The sequence below is a fragment of the Mixophyes fleayi genome, chromosome 4 (genome assembly GCF_038048845.1).
Source record: "Mixophyes fleayi isolate aMixFle1 chromosome 4, aMixFle1.hap1, whole genome shotgun sequence".
In the NCBI taxonomy this organism is placed as follows: Eukaryota; Metazoa; Chordata; class Amphibia; order Anura; family Limnodynastidae; genus Mixophyes; species Mixophyes fleayi.
In genome coordinates, this window is record NC_134405.1 from 318,587,064 (window position 1) to 318,605,668 (window position 18,605).

Below are 18,605 nucleotides of genomic sequence, written 5' to 3' on the forward strand. Positions count from 1 at the left end.
GGATGTAAGTGCTTAATACATGCTTCATGTAATAGAGCAGATATAACCATCCTCCTCGTGAACGATTGAAAGTAAATAAAAGTTTTTAAAAACGTGCACAAAATCCTATACTATATATATGCACACTCAATGCAAAGAGCACCCAGCAGCTTCAGAGGTGACATCAGCTAATCAGTAGCTGTTAGCTTGAGCTGGCGTTTGCCATCATCATAAGCCCCTAAACTGGTACAAATAATACATCTGTAAAAAGCTTATTTGAATTTGGGTTCAGGTCTGCATTGGCTCACAAGTAGTGTATTCAGCTTTCGTGAGAACGCCCGTTCAGGCGCAAGCAGGCACAAGTGTGCATCTCTGTACAGGACTAGGAAATCACGCAATTTACACTACACAAACAGGTGGGTATGTTCGACACCGCATCAGACCCATTGCGCACAACGGAACAAAGACACGTGAAAAGCGGCTTGCCATTTCATGGAACGTTTTTAGACATCTCTGCCAATACATTATGGTCATTCTCCGCTAGAGATGGCTTTCGAGAGGATAGGTATTATAACAGTAACGAATGTAAAATGTTACTCAGGCTCCAAATAGCTGAAATTACTCAAGACATTGAAAATGCTGGCTTGTATACAGACGTGCATATTTGTGGCTTACAGGCTGATTTCCAGAATTGAAGCAGTAACACCCAACCTCGCCTAGAGCTAGATCGTACACCATATGTTTTGTTCTCCATCCGCCTTCACACTGTACCGTGGGGATCAGTAACATGTTGTATGATACAGGGAGTATCCTGTCAGTGCTGGGGAAATTAGGCTCAAATAGGGTGGAGTATAGACAACAATGTTATAATGTCATCTATGCGTAGCCCACATGCAAGTCATCTAATGGTTTACATTACATTTAAAAAGAGCAGTCTTCTCATCAATGCAAGACAATATTCCTAAGTAAAACATTATATGGTTCACAAATTTGGATTAAGAAAATTGATGGTGAGAACCCTCAGTGGAAAAAAAAAAGGTCTAATTGGTGAAAATCCTAAACTGTGTTGTTCTACTACGAGCACTGGTCCCAGACACTGGATTGGGATCTATGAGATGCAGATTGGTACTGGTGGAAAATGTGGTTGGATGAATATCGCTCTCTGGCTATGTGTATGTATAGGCAAACCAAAGGGGGGGGGGGGGGGTCATAGTGCCTGGAAACCCCCCTCCAAGCCTGAGGCACTGTATAATTGAGGTGGCTGGACCCTGCTTCCACTTCACACAGCTCTGCTTGAAAAGGGAGAGCTGCGTGCACCTGACAGTAGTGCATGCAGCATTGCCCATGTATATTATAGGGATAGGAAGAGTTGGAGAGCAGCAAGCACTGTCTAAAATTATAGCTACGCCCCCATGAATGCTGGTCACGCCCACTGGCATCGTGGTGTGGATACTCCCCTCTAAAAACCCTGCGTTTGCCACTGATATGGTCATCTCCCGACTGAAATTAACCGTCCTGTAGGATCTGACGCGTATTATGAAAAAGATCTGGAGGTAGTTAATGTTGTTGTCACATCACCAAAAGTGTTTGGAAATCAAGTAGGAGTTTATTCGTAAGAATTAATCAACAATGATATAATTTGTAAGCAATGGCGCAGCCGCTACAGGGCCCGAAAGGTGAGGGCGAGGCCTCTGCTTACAGAAGAGCAGAACAATCATGCATAGTCCATGACAAAGTAGAGCAGGGTCACCTGGCTCTCCCCTAAAACATACTACAGCGTCTGGCCGTTTGTGGGCATGTTTCCTAAAGCTGGGTACACACTACACTGTTTTCGTCCAATAACCGGCTCAATCAGCCGACATACGACCGCTCGTTCAAAAGTCGGGTCAGTGTGTACATTGACACGATGGTCGAAAGTCTGCCCAAATGGACGATTCTCGCCTCATTTGGTTGGTCGTACCGTTTAATATTTTCGTTCCAATCTCGTTTCCGCTGTGTAGTGTGTATAAACTTCCGACTGATCCACAACAGTGAGTACGAAATTACAGTCATTGCTCACGACAACATGGCTGTAAAAAGTCGCTAAAGGGACATCCGCTCTTCCCTTTATCGTCCTAAACAAGGCTAGTGTGTATGCAGTCCATGGACCGAGCGATCGGAACATCGATCGCATGTAAAATTGCTCGGCATAAAAAGTTGGTCGAAATTTCTGTAGTGTGTACCCAGCTTATGAATATTGACGTTTAGTCCACAGGCAAGAAGAGGCGATAAGATGGCCCCATGCGTGTTGATCACGAACAAAAGAAACACTGTCAGATCTGGCCAGCGCACAAACTGAATGAAATCTTGCTGCTTGGACGTCAAGGGCTAGATTTACTAAACTGCGGGGTTAAAAAGTGGAGATGTTGCCTAATGCAACCAATCAGATTCTAGCTGTCATTTATTTAGTGCACTCTACAAAATGACAGCTAGAATCTGATTGGTTGCTATAGGCAACATCTCCACTTTTTCAAATCCGCAGTTTAGTAAATATACCCTCAAGTGTCTGGACCGCTTCCGGCTTACATGGGGCCCGTGCAGTCGAGAGATGACCACACACAGGATGATCGTGGTCATCGCCCGACCACATTATCCAACATACACAAAAATAATCTTATGACGTTTTGTGCCGTGGCAGCATGCGTGGCCAGGTTTAGAAACTTCATGGTGAGATATTTCTTTTTTACTGTATGTTTCTGTATGTATGTATACAGTGTATGAATGCGTGATATCTACTATATAAATGCCTAGTGGCGTGTGTGGGGAAAAAAAAACCCCAAGCTGCAGCGCCACCTGCTGGGCAGAGTTATACATTGACCTATATATTTCTTGAAGGAGAAGTGACAGTTGGGAGGGGTTGGTGGTTGCCGGGGGTGACAGTGGGGAGTTTTTAACACCTTAAGTAGCTTGATGAAGGATGTGGCGATGAAGATGAAGGATGAGGTGATGGAGAAAAATGATGAGGTGGTGACATGTGGACAAAATCACGTTAAAAAAGAGCGCTTGCGTCGGGAAGTAACGCTCTTCCCCTGAGAAGGCCTGGGCTAGGCCCAAATACATGACAAGAACCTTTATAACACCTTAAGTAGCTTGATTTGACTAGAATGCATGAGTATCATGCACGGGTTAACTTGTATATATATATATATATATATATATATATATATATATATATATATATATATATATACCTGCACTGTATTTATTTCTATGCATCTATAATATATGTGTACTGCATTTGTCTATGAGTATCTCAGTATCTGTACAGTACTTGTCGGTCTGTTTTGTTTTATTGTATTATTTGATTTGTGCTATCTACAACTCCCCCTTGTATATGCATCCTCCTGTCCACATGTCTATGTCTCTCTCTCTGTATTTGAAAATCTGTAAGAAGCATTGTCATAAATTGTCCATATCATAATTGTAGATATTAAAAATAAAAAAAATAAAAAAAATTTTTTTCCTCTTTTCTAGCAAGAAAAACAAAAATTCAACCAAACCAATACGTGAACATGTTTGTCCATTACTGTCAAGATTGATTATATTTTTGGACGTACCTGAAATCTGCGCATGTCCCGAGGGTTCCCGGCATTCTTCAGGCAATTTTGGTTACACTTAAGAAAGAATTTCAGGAAGAATCTGCAGAGGAAAGAGAGAGGACTATAAAACATTGGTCTGAAAGCTGTGTGGCTGGCTTTGTCATGACACAAAATATAACTCAGATAAACAAATATAAACATATATAAAAAAAATATTTCCATCCATTCACTTTAAATCTCATTAATAAATATTATACTATTACTACTGGATTTTACGGTAGGATAAACTAAACAAAAAAAATGAAGAAAACCCCCCGTCCCCAAAAAATGTTTGCTTAATCTTAGACACAGCATTGATTTGCCCATTTCAAAGGGACACATTAATTTTGTTTCTTACTACTCCGTCATTTATATATAGGGTATGGATCCTGATTTTCGGGAGGTCTCGTCTTGGGGGTGGTTTTCTCAGCAGATGTTTTCTTTTTCCCTTTATAACATGTTTACTTTTTCCCTTCTTTTATTAGTGTTCTATTGAGTCACGACCCAACCGCTGCTGAACTACTGTTATACCAAGTGTGATGTAAGGATTATTGAATTTATACTTTGCTCACAATGGGGGCCAACGCTCATTTTGATGTGATGTCTTTACGTTATATAAAAATGTACGTTGTGCTGTTTGCTTTTATACTTTAATATATATATACTTTTAGATTCCTATGATATCATTAAAACTTTATTTGTATTGAAAAAACACAGTGATCAAGGGACACTTAATGTGTTGTGTAAAATGTAATTGAAATTGATTTAATAAGTTTAATGAAATCAATGTAAACATGCATTCTTAGATTTTGGTTATCCGGTTTTCGTAAACTTTACAGGGTTTATGATTGTTGTCTACATTATTAGAGTGTGAATCATGCAAAACATATATGAACAGGCTTAAGCCGCTCAGTAGAAAGGCCAAATGACCGGATCACAGGAGGCTTTCTACAGTGATATCATGGGATTGGTCAGCTGATGAAGTCAATGGCCAATCAGATTTTTATGCTTGTCAGTAAACAATCCAACTGATTCCAATCAGATTTTCCGCAGGTTTTAGGCCCACGCACTCACCAATGTCAGACCATTTTAGTCTAAAGTAACCAAACTGGACCTTGATATCAGAGTGTACCAATCATTACATCTCTCCACATTGAACAACAAAAGTACTACATCTAATCAATACTGTGCAAGTTTGTATTGAATATCATTCAACAATCATTGAAATTTATTTAACAAGACTCAGTAACAATTATGGGGCAGATTCCATTAACTGCGAGACGCTGTACTTGTGCGCTGCATTTAGACGCACGTTACCTGTACTTATTGTATAAAATCTTTTCTCACAGTATATGTAAAAAAATGAGTGAAGATCATTACCAAAGCATCATGTGGAAACCCATTGCGGCCCCTCTATCTCGAGGACAAGTAAATAAAATTTAGTTTCCTCCTTTTTTATTTGAAACTTCCATAACTCTTTAAGGCCCAGCACACACATGTGATCATTTTAAGTATTTAACATTCATTCTCAAAGCCTATTAAAGGCGCTTTGTTGCTGATAGTCCAAAAACACTGACCTGTACACACACCTCCTAAGCATTAGCTTCACTTTGTGCCAATTTGGATGCTACCTGCAGTGGTTATTAGCGGTAACATACAGTATAGTTCTATGAGGGCGCTCATTAAGTACACTGTATGCTGCAGGGAAGCTTAGATGAGTTAATGAACGTGGTTCTAACACTCTCTTACACCGAGGACAAAGTACAGGGTTTTGTCTAAACAACACTTATTTGTAAAAGAACTAAAATTCGGGTTCATACAGTTTAACGACGCTGAACAGTCCAACACTTGTAATCTCCTAGTGATAATACACAATTAATGTATTTGTTGTGTGTATTCGCCTTGCAGTTGCTAAGCCTCATTGTGTTTTATAGCAGACGTGTATCATTACAACCCTGGTGACAATTACAGGGTTGGGACAGACAAGTATTATTATCTCTGCCTAGAAATAAAGATCCTGAGGAACGTTGTCCAACCTCAACCAGTGAGCAGCAAGTGGGATGTCACACTGCCCAGCTGGTGCTGTCATCGGTGCCTCATTCACAACCCAACACATACTCTGCGCAGACACCAGACACTAAGACTATCCCACACTGAGGAGAAGATGGTTGGCAGAAAGCAGCAATATCCCTTCTGCCTTCCACAATCACCGCAAACTTTCCAGTCAGGGCGCTGACCGGACGTTCAGAGAGCTGCTGAGAGATGTTGTATTGAAAATTACCTAAATGACTGTTCCACCTTGGTATGATGACTGTATTATTGTTGCTCTGGAATTTAGCACAAAGCTACACACTATCTGCAATTATATCCAATGTATAGAGCCTAGCAGAGCACAATATAAAGCAGTATATAATGCAAAAAGAAAAGAACCAATGTCTAGTAAAAGGTGCAGGAGAGCGGTGACAAGACAATACATTAAAGTTATCTAAAAGTGGATAACAAATAAAAGAATAACAGAGTTATTTAAAATAAAAGAAACTCTGACATCCAATCCATCTACACCCCTAACCCAGGCATGACGAGATAATGCAGGCTTTATAATGCGCGGCCTAGCAGTCACTGAAAGCCTAAAGCTGGGTACACACTACACAGTTTTCATCCAATAATCGGCTAAATCAGCCGACATACGACCGCTCGTTCAAAAGTCGGGTCAGTGTGTGCAGTGACACGATGGTCGAAAGTCTGCCCAAATGGACGATTGTCGCCTCATTTGGTTGGTCATACCGTTTAATATTTTCGTTCCAATCTCGTTTCCGCTGTGTAGTGTGTATAAACTTCCGACCGATCCACAACAGTGAGTACGAAATTACAGTCATTGCTCACGACAACATGGCTGTAAAAAGTCGCTAAAGGGACGTCCGCTCTTCCCTTTATCGTCCTAAACAAGGCTAGTGTGTATGCAGTCCATGGACCGAGCGATCGGAACATCCATCACATGTAAAATCGCTCGGCATAAAAAGTTGGTTGAAATTTCTGTAGTGTGTACCCAGCTTTAGTTACTAATTTGGGCACAGGCAGGAAAGCAATAACTAAGTTATACAAAAGGGAACTATGTAATTTTTTACATATTACATTTTAATTTTAATTACCAATTAAATGAAAGACACATTTTAAGCAAAAGAAGCACAGACACAGAGGTCCATGCATGCACAATCACAGCAATTATGCACAGCTTTAAAATAACGCTGATTATTTTTACAAGATAAAACTGGGCATAAAAAGCTCTGTCATCCCTACTAACTCAAGGGACTACAGGACTTGTTTCACTAAATATTTGTATATATCATGAATGATTCTGCAGCAGAAGTAAGTCACAAGGATGGGGGGGGGGGAAGGAACACAGGAAAGCAGATCTTAGAACAGAACAGAGCGGCAGTGCCCTTCTCCCTCACCCCTGTCAAAGGAGTGGTACGTTCTGTTCCACTAATGCTCTATATTCAGTTTATTTGCATCTTCTCCGCTGTTCACGCAGAGAGAGGGGTCACTGCCTCGCAAGAAATGTGACAGGCCCAGTACTTTATTATCACATTAGCACAGGGAAGAAGCCACATAATTAACAGAACTTATCTTCATTTACTTGCTGAAAGCTGTAATATTCAATCATGCGCTGCTGCCTAATTGCTTTGTCTGCCTTTAACCGATTTTCACAACACAAGAACGGATGAAGGCCGGTTAGGGATGCACTCCAAAGGCAGTTGTTAGCGATATTTCTGCACAACCACACAGGATTAAAGACGTTTGCCATTTATAAGCCATTTCATATATGATATATATATATATATCATCATATCTTCATCATATACATATATATATATATATATATATATATCATCATATCTTCATCATATACATATATATATATATATATATATATATATCATCATATCTTCATCATATACATATATATATATATATATATATATATATATATATCATCATATCTTCATCATATACATATATATATATATATATATATATATATATATATCATCATATCTTCATCATATACATATATATATATATATATATATATATATATATATATCATCATATCTTCATCATATACATATATATATATATATATATATATATATATATATATCATCATATCTTCATCATATACATATATATATATATATATATATCATCATATCTTCATCATATACATATATATATATATATATATATATCATCATATCTTCATCATATACATATATATATATATATATATATATATATATATCATCATATCTTCATCATATACATATATATATATATATATATATATATATATATATATATATATCATCATATCTTCATCATATACATATATATATATATATATATTAACTGGTCAGTTCCACCCATTATTTCAACTGGCCACATTACAGATCTTTAAACACATGCGGTTGTGGATGTATTGGAGACACGTGCATGTAATTTAGTAGTCATCATCATCATCATCGTCATTTATTTATATAGCGCCACTAATTCCGCAGCGCTGTACAGAGAACTCATTCACATCAGTCCCTGCCCCATTGGGGCTTACAGTCTAAATTCCCTAACATACACACACAGACATAGACACACAGACTCGGGTCAATTTGTTAGCAGCCAATTAACCTACCACTATGCCACCGTGCTGCCCTAGTGCTGCCCTAGTCTTTCATCTACAAATTAACAGAAGGCTGTTACCATACACAACTAAAACATAAAAACCCCACATAAACACAGATGGAGCACTCCTGCACTCTGCACAATCCGGGTATACATTCAGACGTAATTCAAGGGGTTGGTGTCGACTCGGTGCGATCCGTAGAATATTTCTCATTTGTTAAGCGTAGGATTGGCTGTGCTCCATCCGTACAATGGTAATAGATTCAATGTAGGAACCAAAGGGGCAGTTTTTGGTGCCAGATGAAGAGTTTTGCCATAGAAGTCTACCTATCAACGCCAAAATAGGGACAATTTTGAAGGTAAGGTGGACAAGGGGATTTGTATTGCAAAAAAGGGGCAGGTGAGAGCTGAGCCAGCCTACATTTGGACATATCCGATCTTTGTAATATCCCTGTCTTCATCGGTACGCAAAATCCACATGGCCAAAAATTGCAGCGTCAGCTGTATCGTGATATTGGTGCACACATAAGTACGCTTTTTGCTTTTTTAGGACAGATATGTTCATGCGTACAGGCGCATACCTCCCAGCTGCCCGATTCAGGCGGAGCAGTCCCAATTTGAGGATGAGGACTCTTGAGGAGGCCCTGAATGTATAAATGTGAGGTAGAAGGGCCACGGGTAAGGATTCTCGCACTGCTAGATGAAGGGAGAACACGGCAACACTTTTGGAATGACAATGAGGATTCCAAAATCTGTGACAACATAATCCTCAAATTTTCAGCAACCTTTTCAGCAGAGTTCTACTGCTGATCGTGTGTCAGCTGTTATATAATGTCATTTGCACATTGTGTGTTCATCCTGGAGCATTAATTAACCTATACTTCTATTTGTATCTTATATTAACCTCTTTAAATCCTCATTTACAAAACTTAACTGGGGGCTCAAAGCCAAGAACAGAGTTGTAAATCCAAATATGAGTATTTGGTGCCAACCCGGTTGGGTGCATGTCCGTACTATTTATATAGTAATCAGGCCTTCTCGCTTTGCACGCATATTTGCCTTAGACCACAGCACAAGAGCTCTTGAAAGCTAACAAGCTCATCTCATCTAGAGAGGACAGCAGGAGGTAGTGACGGTTGGGGGGTGACTAAGGAGTGTGCGTAGTACAGAGAGTAGAAACACTTTCACATGTAAACTCACCGTTAAATTATTCATATCCATATAAATTGTTGGGCTTGTGGGTCTGGCTACTGTTTTATCCTTTTATTATTTAGTAGAACAAATCAACTCAACGGTTGAGTTACCACCAATTATTATCACTCCCCCCAAAAAAATTACTGGACGCATTTTCCAGACAGACCACTTACAATCCCATATTAATATTATATTACATCTCTTGGCAGTGATATAACTCTGAGGAACCATTAAAGTCCTTCTTGTCAATGCCATTGTCTAGAAGACCAGAACTAGAAAGGAATGACACAGGCTTCTCGCTAGAGATGACCGAAGTTGATGCACAATTTTGCGCAACACTAAATTTCGCAGCATTAAAGGCCAGTCGGAGAGATGCCACGTTCCGCGGATTGCCCATTTGTGTAAATGCCAGATTCTGTGGATTTTATATTTTAAAGAGAGCTGGGAAGACCTCATTCTGCTGTGTTGTGTGGTTTAAATTCCAGGAGGGATAAATATGATTATTATTATCATCTATTTATATAACGCTTCCATATTGGACAGCGTTGTACGGATGTTTGCCATTCATGATAGACGGAAATCCACGCAGACCACTTAAGGACAAATTCCGCCTGACAAACGTGTACAATTCTGTGTCCCAATGAAGACTGGCGCAAAATATCCCAGGTAACATTATCATCCTGATAATACAGTATGTAATATAACAAAATGTTGATTTCAGTACATCGACCTTATGGTATAAACCAATGATGGGCAACTTCATACACTTCAGGGGCCACAAGATGCAGCCCTCTAACCTTCAAGAGGGCCACACATTACCTTTAATCTTAGCAATACGTTAAAACAATACATTTCATCACAGAAAGAGACTATGTATAATAACACATCAGAACACATTTTAAACAAGTGTTACAAGTTGTAAGAAACAAATCTGACAAAGCAGGAGGGAGATGGAGGCGACTCGGGGGCCGCCCGTCGCCCATCACAGAGATCAATACAATTTTATAATTAAACACTTATCTCTGAACCTATGTGATGTAGCAAAATAACACCTGGCTAACGGCAAACTATATCATACAGTTGTTGTTATCACAGTTTCAGAACTTAATGGTAAATTGAGTGGAATCGTATGGTAGCGTCCACAAGACAGGCTTCCTATTGTTTCATTCCAAAATGGAACGCAGTGCAAGAAAACTGCCAGGGAAGCAGTGCAGAATAGCGATCTACAGAACCCAGCATCTCTTTCTTGTGGTGTTCTAGATCTCTATACTATGCTATATCATTGTTGGTTTTATTGCGTCAGATGGAAAAGATCTATGATGGAGAAGGTTGAGCAAGAGGTACGGTCAGATCTCTGAAGGTTGACTGCCGTGTAATAGAGCTCAACTTATAGTATTTGTACCCCCAGGGGTATATCCCAGACACACTTAGTGGTACTTGAACCTGTTAAATTTAGCTCAAAACAACTCTTTGCTATATTAGTTAAGAATAACGTGTTCCATGGTAAAAATGTATAGATAACAAGGGCACTTATGTCAATATCTGAAAACATTTACAGGCATTATGAGGATACAGAGCCCCAATATCGGAGGTTTCACGGTTGTATTGTATGCTATGCCTCGTTAATGATAATTACTTTCCATTGTATCATGCAGGAATTGAAGAAGTGAGGGTATGATACTAACGACCACAACAGAACTGAAAAAGTTAATAACCTGTATAACAACCCCTCCCCCCAAGGGCTGGTTGGGCTGGGGGCATTTTTTCCCCCCTGACTGTTCCTTATTGAGCTACCTTGGGCTAGGTCACTGGACTACCTGCATTTTTTCCTTTAAGAAGTTCCTAATATGCTGCTGAACCATCTTGCCCCACCCCCCCCCCCCCCCCCCCCTTCCCTCCAGGCTAAAATTTGCTAGCCAGCCAGTCACTAACCCCCTCAAAATGTGCTAAACATAAAATTATAACACCCCTCAAAAAAATATGACACCTCTGAAATAAATAATCTCACCCTTCCACGTTAGCTACAAGTATAATGAATTCCAGTGCGAGGAGAAATATATGGACTGAAACCACTGGTGCTAATATAAATGTTTGCAATAAATCAAAATGAGCTATAATCCAGTCTTACCAATGAGAGTGTCTCATTCTCAGCTCGGAGTGTCAGACGAAGTCTGACTCTCTGTCTCCTTGCCGTATTAATGGTTACTTGGCAGCCATGTCACATTCTCCTGCCGCTGGGAGTCTGACAGAGCCGATCAGGTGCTGTCCAAACATTTATTAAAACATTTGAAATGATGAATCTATCCAATTACTGCTATTAATGCGGCTAATGCTGAGTAACGAGGGGAGAGACGGCAGCATGCGTTCCCCGTCATTCATTAACCTGCACTTGTCAACAGCTCACAGCCCCAAACCTAATCACCCGCGCTGGCCCCGATTGCACACGCGTCACTTTTAATAACTTGTGAGACCGCCAATAAATTAATGGGAGCTTGTCTAGAGGGTGCCACTGTTTCTGAATGGATGGGAGATAAGTACCTGGGGAGACAGTAAGGACGTCTTCAGGAGACATACCACCTTTACATGTAGCCAGGCCAAAATATTTCACACCAATTACACCGGCACAATTACAGAGACTAACCTAATCCTTACAGAAAAAAAATATCTATCTATAGGTAATGTGGTTTAAAACAGCACCAATGGAAAGAATAATTATTCTTGGCAATACAATGCACACATGTTATTATATATTAATGTCATCTCTACATTACGAGCTCATTACAAATGACAGAGGAATTTGGCAATTGTCAATGGGTGAGGTCACAAGTCCGGCCCTTAAGAAAAATGCTGCAGAACTGTTATGATAAAAGATCAATTTACCATGAAATTACACGGTCATTTTGAGGTTTGCCATGGTAATAAAATGACATTTTCTGTACGGTGAGTACATTTAACCAGGACACGGGATAATTTATGATATGACTTGTAATATCCACAGTAACATGTGATTCTTTATGGAACGGTGATAATGTCACAACTGTTCAACTATAACCGAAGACGCCTCTAGTATTTTGTTTGGGTTATATAATAGATCACATTCATGAAAATTGATTAAAAATACCCATACCTGCTTACTATTCAGGAATGTCAAGGAGATTCCTGAATGGCCAACTCCCAGAAGAGTAGGCCACCCAACCAGATCCCGACCGATCATCTTGCAAAGTGGGCAGGAATGGAGCCGTGAATCACGTCATCCTGGCCCGCCACCACTGCGCAATGACGCATATTACTGCATTGTGCAGTGGGTGCAGGGATGTGATGATGAGAATCACATTGTCATTCCCCCACACACACTTACCCCTTTGATCCCCCCTCTGGGATCTCAGAAATAGGTAGCTGCATGTAGACTTTGATGTTTCAAAAATTTGTTACCATTGTTGGACCATTACAATGCTAGCCTCATGTTATCTGCCTTCCATTCCAAACTGTTCCAAATGTTCCAAATATTGCATCAACGGAACATCTGCATGCAAATGTAACGCACAAATTGCGGCAACGGAACATCCATATGCAAATGTAATACACATATTGCGGTAACGGAACATCCGTATGCAATTGCCTGTATTCTTGTTAAGATGGATTATGCATACCTCCCAACCGTCCTGATTTAGGCGGGACAGTCCCGATTTAAGGTCTCTGACCTGCCATTGCGATCGGGACAGCTCCGGTGGGATCGGTGGGAAAGTTGGGAGGTCTTCTGTTGACTGCAGCTCTGGGTGTGAGTATGGCAATAAAGGGGTTTGGAGGGGGGAGTACAGGGCAACCTAGCGCTTTTAAAGCGCTCCCTAATGCTGCCTTCACAGTGCGGGACAGTTGTGATTAGAGGGGGCTGTCCGGCCAGTCAGCACGTTTCGTTTGTCCTGCCACTGGTGTGCTCTACAATTCCAATCTATTTTGGGTAGGGGGGCGGCCTTGAGCCACTTTTGGCAAGATAAGCCACAAGTACAATTTAATATGACCAATTGTAATTTAATATATTCCAGTTATTTGATGACTAAATGCTGCGTTAAGATCATTGCCATTACCCATGAAGGAAAAACTATATTTTTAGGCGGATCAAAAATAAAATTGAGCGACCTTTTTATTGAAAAAACATTTTCTATTCCTGCATGCGTGTTATTTTATTTATACTTTTGACGCAACAGGGCACCCTGAAGCACAGACACAATTCCCTCCTATTTTTATCTTTTTTCCCAAGATATTAGTTCGAGTTAAAATAAAATCACTACACAACAACAATGAACTAGTCCAAGGCAGAGGCCGTGTAAGAAATTATTCCAGATTAAATCTGCTTTCGTTTCGTTTCGTTTTTTTTCTCCTTCGGAAAACAATGATTCCTGAATCAACAACTAAATCATCTCAGCCACATCTTGATTCCTGTAAAGCCCCGACAGGAGTTACACCGCTTAACAGCATCTCGGCAATTAGCATATTATAAATACAAAAAATGATAAAGAGTGGAGGGAAATAAAGGGGCCTTCGCTGACTACCTCCAGTAATATAATTCCACTACTTAATGCAAAGTAAGAGGCATTATAGGGCTCACAATCCTCTTGCTTGGTGTTATCTTCTCTATCAGTAAATGAGACTCGCAGTACAGTACAATCCATAAATAATTCAGGGCTTGAGATGGCAATTATAGCAGCATGCACAACCACCATGAATATTTTATGAAGGCTAAAACAGCTCTCGGAATGAATCACAGATAGATGAACACACAGTACACACACACTGAAGGTACACAGAATTCACAGTGACAATGGACACACACGCACACACACACACACACACACACACAATTTATAAGGGAGGGATAAAAAAACTGCACATTAAACGGCAGGCACACACAATCCATCCCACAATAAGTAGGTTGCAAGGCGTAAATCGCAAAGGGGCGCGCGCAGAAAAAATATAAATGTCATCCTTTAAATAAATGGACGAAACGCCATCCGGCAACACAGCTGTTGTCGTATTTAAGCGTGACAGAGACACGGAGGTTTTCTGCTTTTATGGCGGAGAAGATCAGTAATAGCACCAGCTGTTTTGCTGCAAATACCCGGTTTATTGCGCTCTTTAATAGAGTGCGTTTTAGCATAAAATTTAAAATATATATTTCTACAATGTGTTTAAGCATATGTAATCAGTAAGATTCTAACGTTTATTTCAGCTTTTATATTTTTTTTAGAGAGAACTAGGTAGGAACCTGTCTAAAAATCAGAGCTGTATTTACCACATAGGACAACCAGGCTTATGCCTAGGGCAGTGGTTCCCAGACTGTGCGCCTAGACTCCCTGGGGTGCCTTGGAGATCTGACAGGGGTGCCTGGGCCAGGGCCTGTGGTAAGCAAGGAGGGGGACTATTTGGCAGGCGCGGACTGACGGATGTTAGCCTGGGGGGCGCACGCTGCACAGGCACCACATTTATATTGCTTCCGGGGGGCGGCCGGCCCTAACGGCCGTGATTCTGAGCGGCCTTGGGCCCGATGCCCCCCCTGCCCCCCGCCCCTGCTATTTGGTAATTATTTTGGCTTAGGGGTGCCTTGAAAGAATTTTGGAGACCCTAAGGGTGCCTTGAACTGAAAAAGTTTGGAATCCACTGGCCTAGGGAATAGTGTTCCAGGGGGCAACAGTATTCCAAGGGTAACAACAAAACTTCTGTCGATTTCATTTTACTTTCTTAATTTTCTTGTATTTTACTACTTGGTGTTTAGCATTCACCAATCTCCCCTGAACAATAAGGAGGTGAAGCTGTTACACAATGGGGCATTGTTTAGGGCATAAGTAATGCCTAGTACAATGGCAACTTTAAATATGGCCCTGCTGGTAATATTGCATACCTGACAACTTTACGGCCCAATAGGGACAAAGCTGCCCTGGCAGAGCCCCAAAGTCGGGGCTGCCCCGCCTAAATCAGCACAGTTGAGAGGTATGATACTGCCAGAATTTGGGTTTACAAGAAGCTAGAAATACTAGTCCCAGGGAGTAACCAGCACTGGGGGGTAAATTTATCACGCTGTGAGGTTCCGGCAGGTTTGAAAAGTGGAGATGTTGCTATAGCAACCAATCAGATTCTAGCTGTCATTTATTTAGTACATTCTACAAAATGATAGCTAGAATCTGATTGGTTGCTATAGGTAACATCTCCCCTTTTCAAACCCGCTGGAAACTCGCAGTTTGATAAATTTACCACCGGGTGTCACAGAACTTTGCTTTAGGAAGTTATTATTTTATCAGATACAATTCTAAAAATGTGGTACTTAAACAAGGGCAAATGACGGTGTATTGTCCACTCTGACACTAGGGGGCATTGCAGCAAACAAAATCATTGCGTTGCTTAATAGTAATCGGCACCTTTGTGGTTTTGTGCTGTGTATACTGAATGGAAAGAGTTTTGTAAAAGAAAATGTCCTGTCTAGAGTGTAGAGTTTGTCTCTTTAACTTTCTAACACTATTCGTTTAGGTAGCATCCAAATAGGCTATAATGAATGATTTTTTTTTTTTATGTTCCAGGCTATCAATCATGCATGACTCCATTAAAACCGCACCTATGATTTAGTCATTCTGCACACAGAACCTACGTATTTGCATTTAATGGCTTTCTTAGCTGAAATGAAACTGTACGTACACATTTAGAAGTACCCATTTTGTGGGTTGAATCTAAAATTGAAAGTGGGCATAGAAATACTGTCACAAAATGGCTGCCTCCACAATGTGGGGACTGATGGTTAACTATAGTGACCAGCTGAACAGTGCCCCTTGTGGACAAAACAACACATTCAAAAACGATAGAAAACTTCTGATTGGTTAGTATGGGCAACACTTTTTTTTTCCTGTGCCCTAGTTTTCATAAATGTCCAGATTGTTTTTTATTTTTGTTTTTATTTAGCATGCAAAATGTTTCAGTATCATCATCATCATCATTTATTTATATAGTGCCACTGATTCCGCAGTGCTGTACAGAGAACTCACTCACATCAGTCCCTGCCCCATTGGAGCTTACAGTCTAAGTCATACTTGCCGACTTTCTTCAGCTCCCTTCCGGGAGCCAGTGGAGGGGGGCGTGAGGGGGGCGGGACGGCCAAAATCGCCAAACGCCGCGATTCACCGGGAATAGCGGCGTTTGGGATCTAATTCTGCCCACTTCACTAGGAAGTGGGGCACTTCCTAGTGAAGTGGGCAGAATTCGGGAGATTGTCACACTCGCCTGGGAGTCCGGGAGACTCTCGCAAAATGCGGGAGTCTCCCGGACATTCCGGGAGAGTTGGCAAGTATGGTCTAAGTTATGCGTATAAAGGAAACATACCGTACCTTGTAACATGAAACTGGTGTCAATATAATGTAATCGTGGAGACTGAAGAATATTACAGTATTTTATTCACAAGCTAGGAATCCAAGTCTAGTTTTATTCTCACATAGTACAGCAATGTGAATGTAAACGTGTATGGAGTAGGATTGCAGAATGCACGCTCAGTACGTAATAGTGAGGTTTGTATGTACTGACATCTATACTAATGTGCTATTAATGGGTACTTTGTAGCACTGGTATTTGTACCCCAGAACACTAATAACTAGCAGAGGACTAGCAATGTTAAAGGAGTATAGCGCAGGCTGAGAATGAGGACTGTCATTGTTTTGAAAAGGCAAATATCTAGAAGCATCTGGATATACGTACCCAGCACCCAAATGGAAAATTGCTGTGAATACCTGAAGCCCCAAGGTGCCTCAGCCCTGGGTACAAGACTGAAAGGTGAGCAGCGGATCCAGTCCCTGTGCAGGTAGACAAGCCTGCCCTCACCACCTTGCAGGAGTGAAAAGCCTTGGGGCACCGCAGCGGAAGTAAGCAATCCAGGGCCCCAGGTGCCTTATGAACTGCTCTAAAGATATTGGCTTGCCAGGAATCACCTCAGTTTGAATCTATCCAGGACTGTCGCAGGCTGACCCACAGACTGCTAAGGGACTATAACACCACTGACAGTCCTGAGGAAGAGGAAGATGTGTTGATGTCTTTTCTTAATTCACCCCCCCCCCCCATATATATATGTGTCTGTCCTTCAATAAAGCTTCGGGTCAATGATTCCCCCCCCCCCACCTTTCCTTCTTCACCTACCTCCACCTACAGCCATTGCTTGTTGAAACTGTTGTGATGTTTAAGTGATGCATGGTTAGTGCAGTACTTGCTGTATAGTGTAGGTCAGTGATGGGCAAACTACGACCCGGCCCACTTATACCCCATTCATACTGCACCAAAATCCCGGGTTTTTCCCGGGGCGAGCTCAAACGACCCGGGTCTTGGTGCAGTATGAATGGTACAAGTCAAAAATCCCGGGTCTAAAAACCCGGGTCTTCAACCCGGGATTTATCGAGGGGTAATTCCCGGGTCGGACCCGGGTTGCCTGCACTATGAATGGTGCGACCCGGGTTTTTCAAACCGGGTTGCACAGAAAACAAGATGATTGGCTGTCTGCCTGTCTCTGGAGGATTTAAAGCAAGAGAATACAAAGAATGTATATGAAAAGAAGGGCAGTTTACAGAAATTTTATTAATGGCTATTACATATATAAATATACCATTGGGTATACATGATTGGAGATATATAGAGAAGGCATAACATCACTATTGTACTTTTTTATATATATAAATCATGCTATTAGATAGAGTATATTTCCCTTTAAAGGTTACTTGTCCTGATTAAAGTGCAGTGCTGTGTATTTATTTGGGTGTCTGATGTAGCTGATATCCCACATTACAGAGGTACAAAGTCTGGGAAATACTAGTTGTGTGAAAGGAAGCAAAGTTCAGGTTTTTCTGCCAGGATTTAAACACTGGAGCAGCATCCAGTCTTCATTTTTCAGCCAATGAAAACTGCTCTGGTGATGACTCCCACAAATTGGGATGCTCCGAGCCCCGGCAAAAACCCGGCTTGAAAAACCCGGGATATTGCCGGGGCGGCAGTATGAAAGCGGTATTAGAGGTTCTATCCGGCCCGCCAATATTTAAAAAAAAATCATTGAAATATGCATAAAATTATTAGGGCCGACCCTGTGTGTCAGAACCTTCATTTTTATGCCTTCCCAGCTAT

General features: G+C 40.9%; 1 protein-coding gene across 4 annotated transcripts in view; it reads right to left on the reverse strand.

Moving 5' to 3' along the window:
* The window catches only part of EBF1 (EBF transcription factor 1), a 276,753-nt gene that overhangs the window by 72,060 nt on the left and 186,088 nt on the right, over positions 1–18,605 (reverse strand). For all 4 annotated transcript variants that reach the window (XM_075210160.1, XM_075210158.1, XM_075210159.1 and 1 more), the window contains exon 7: positions 3,576–3,657. In XM_075210160.1, the coding sequence (XP_075066261.1) occupies positions 3,576–3,657 (82 nt within the window). The remainder of the gene's footprint in view (positions 1–3,575; positions 3,658–18,605) is intronic.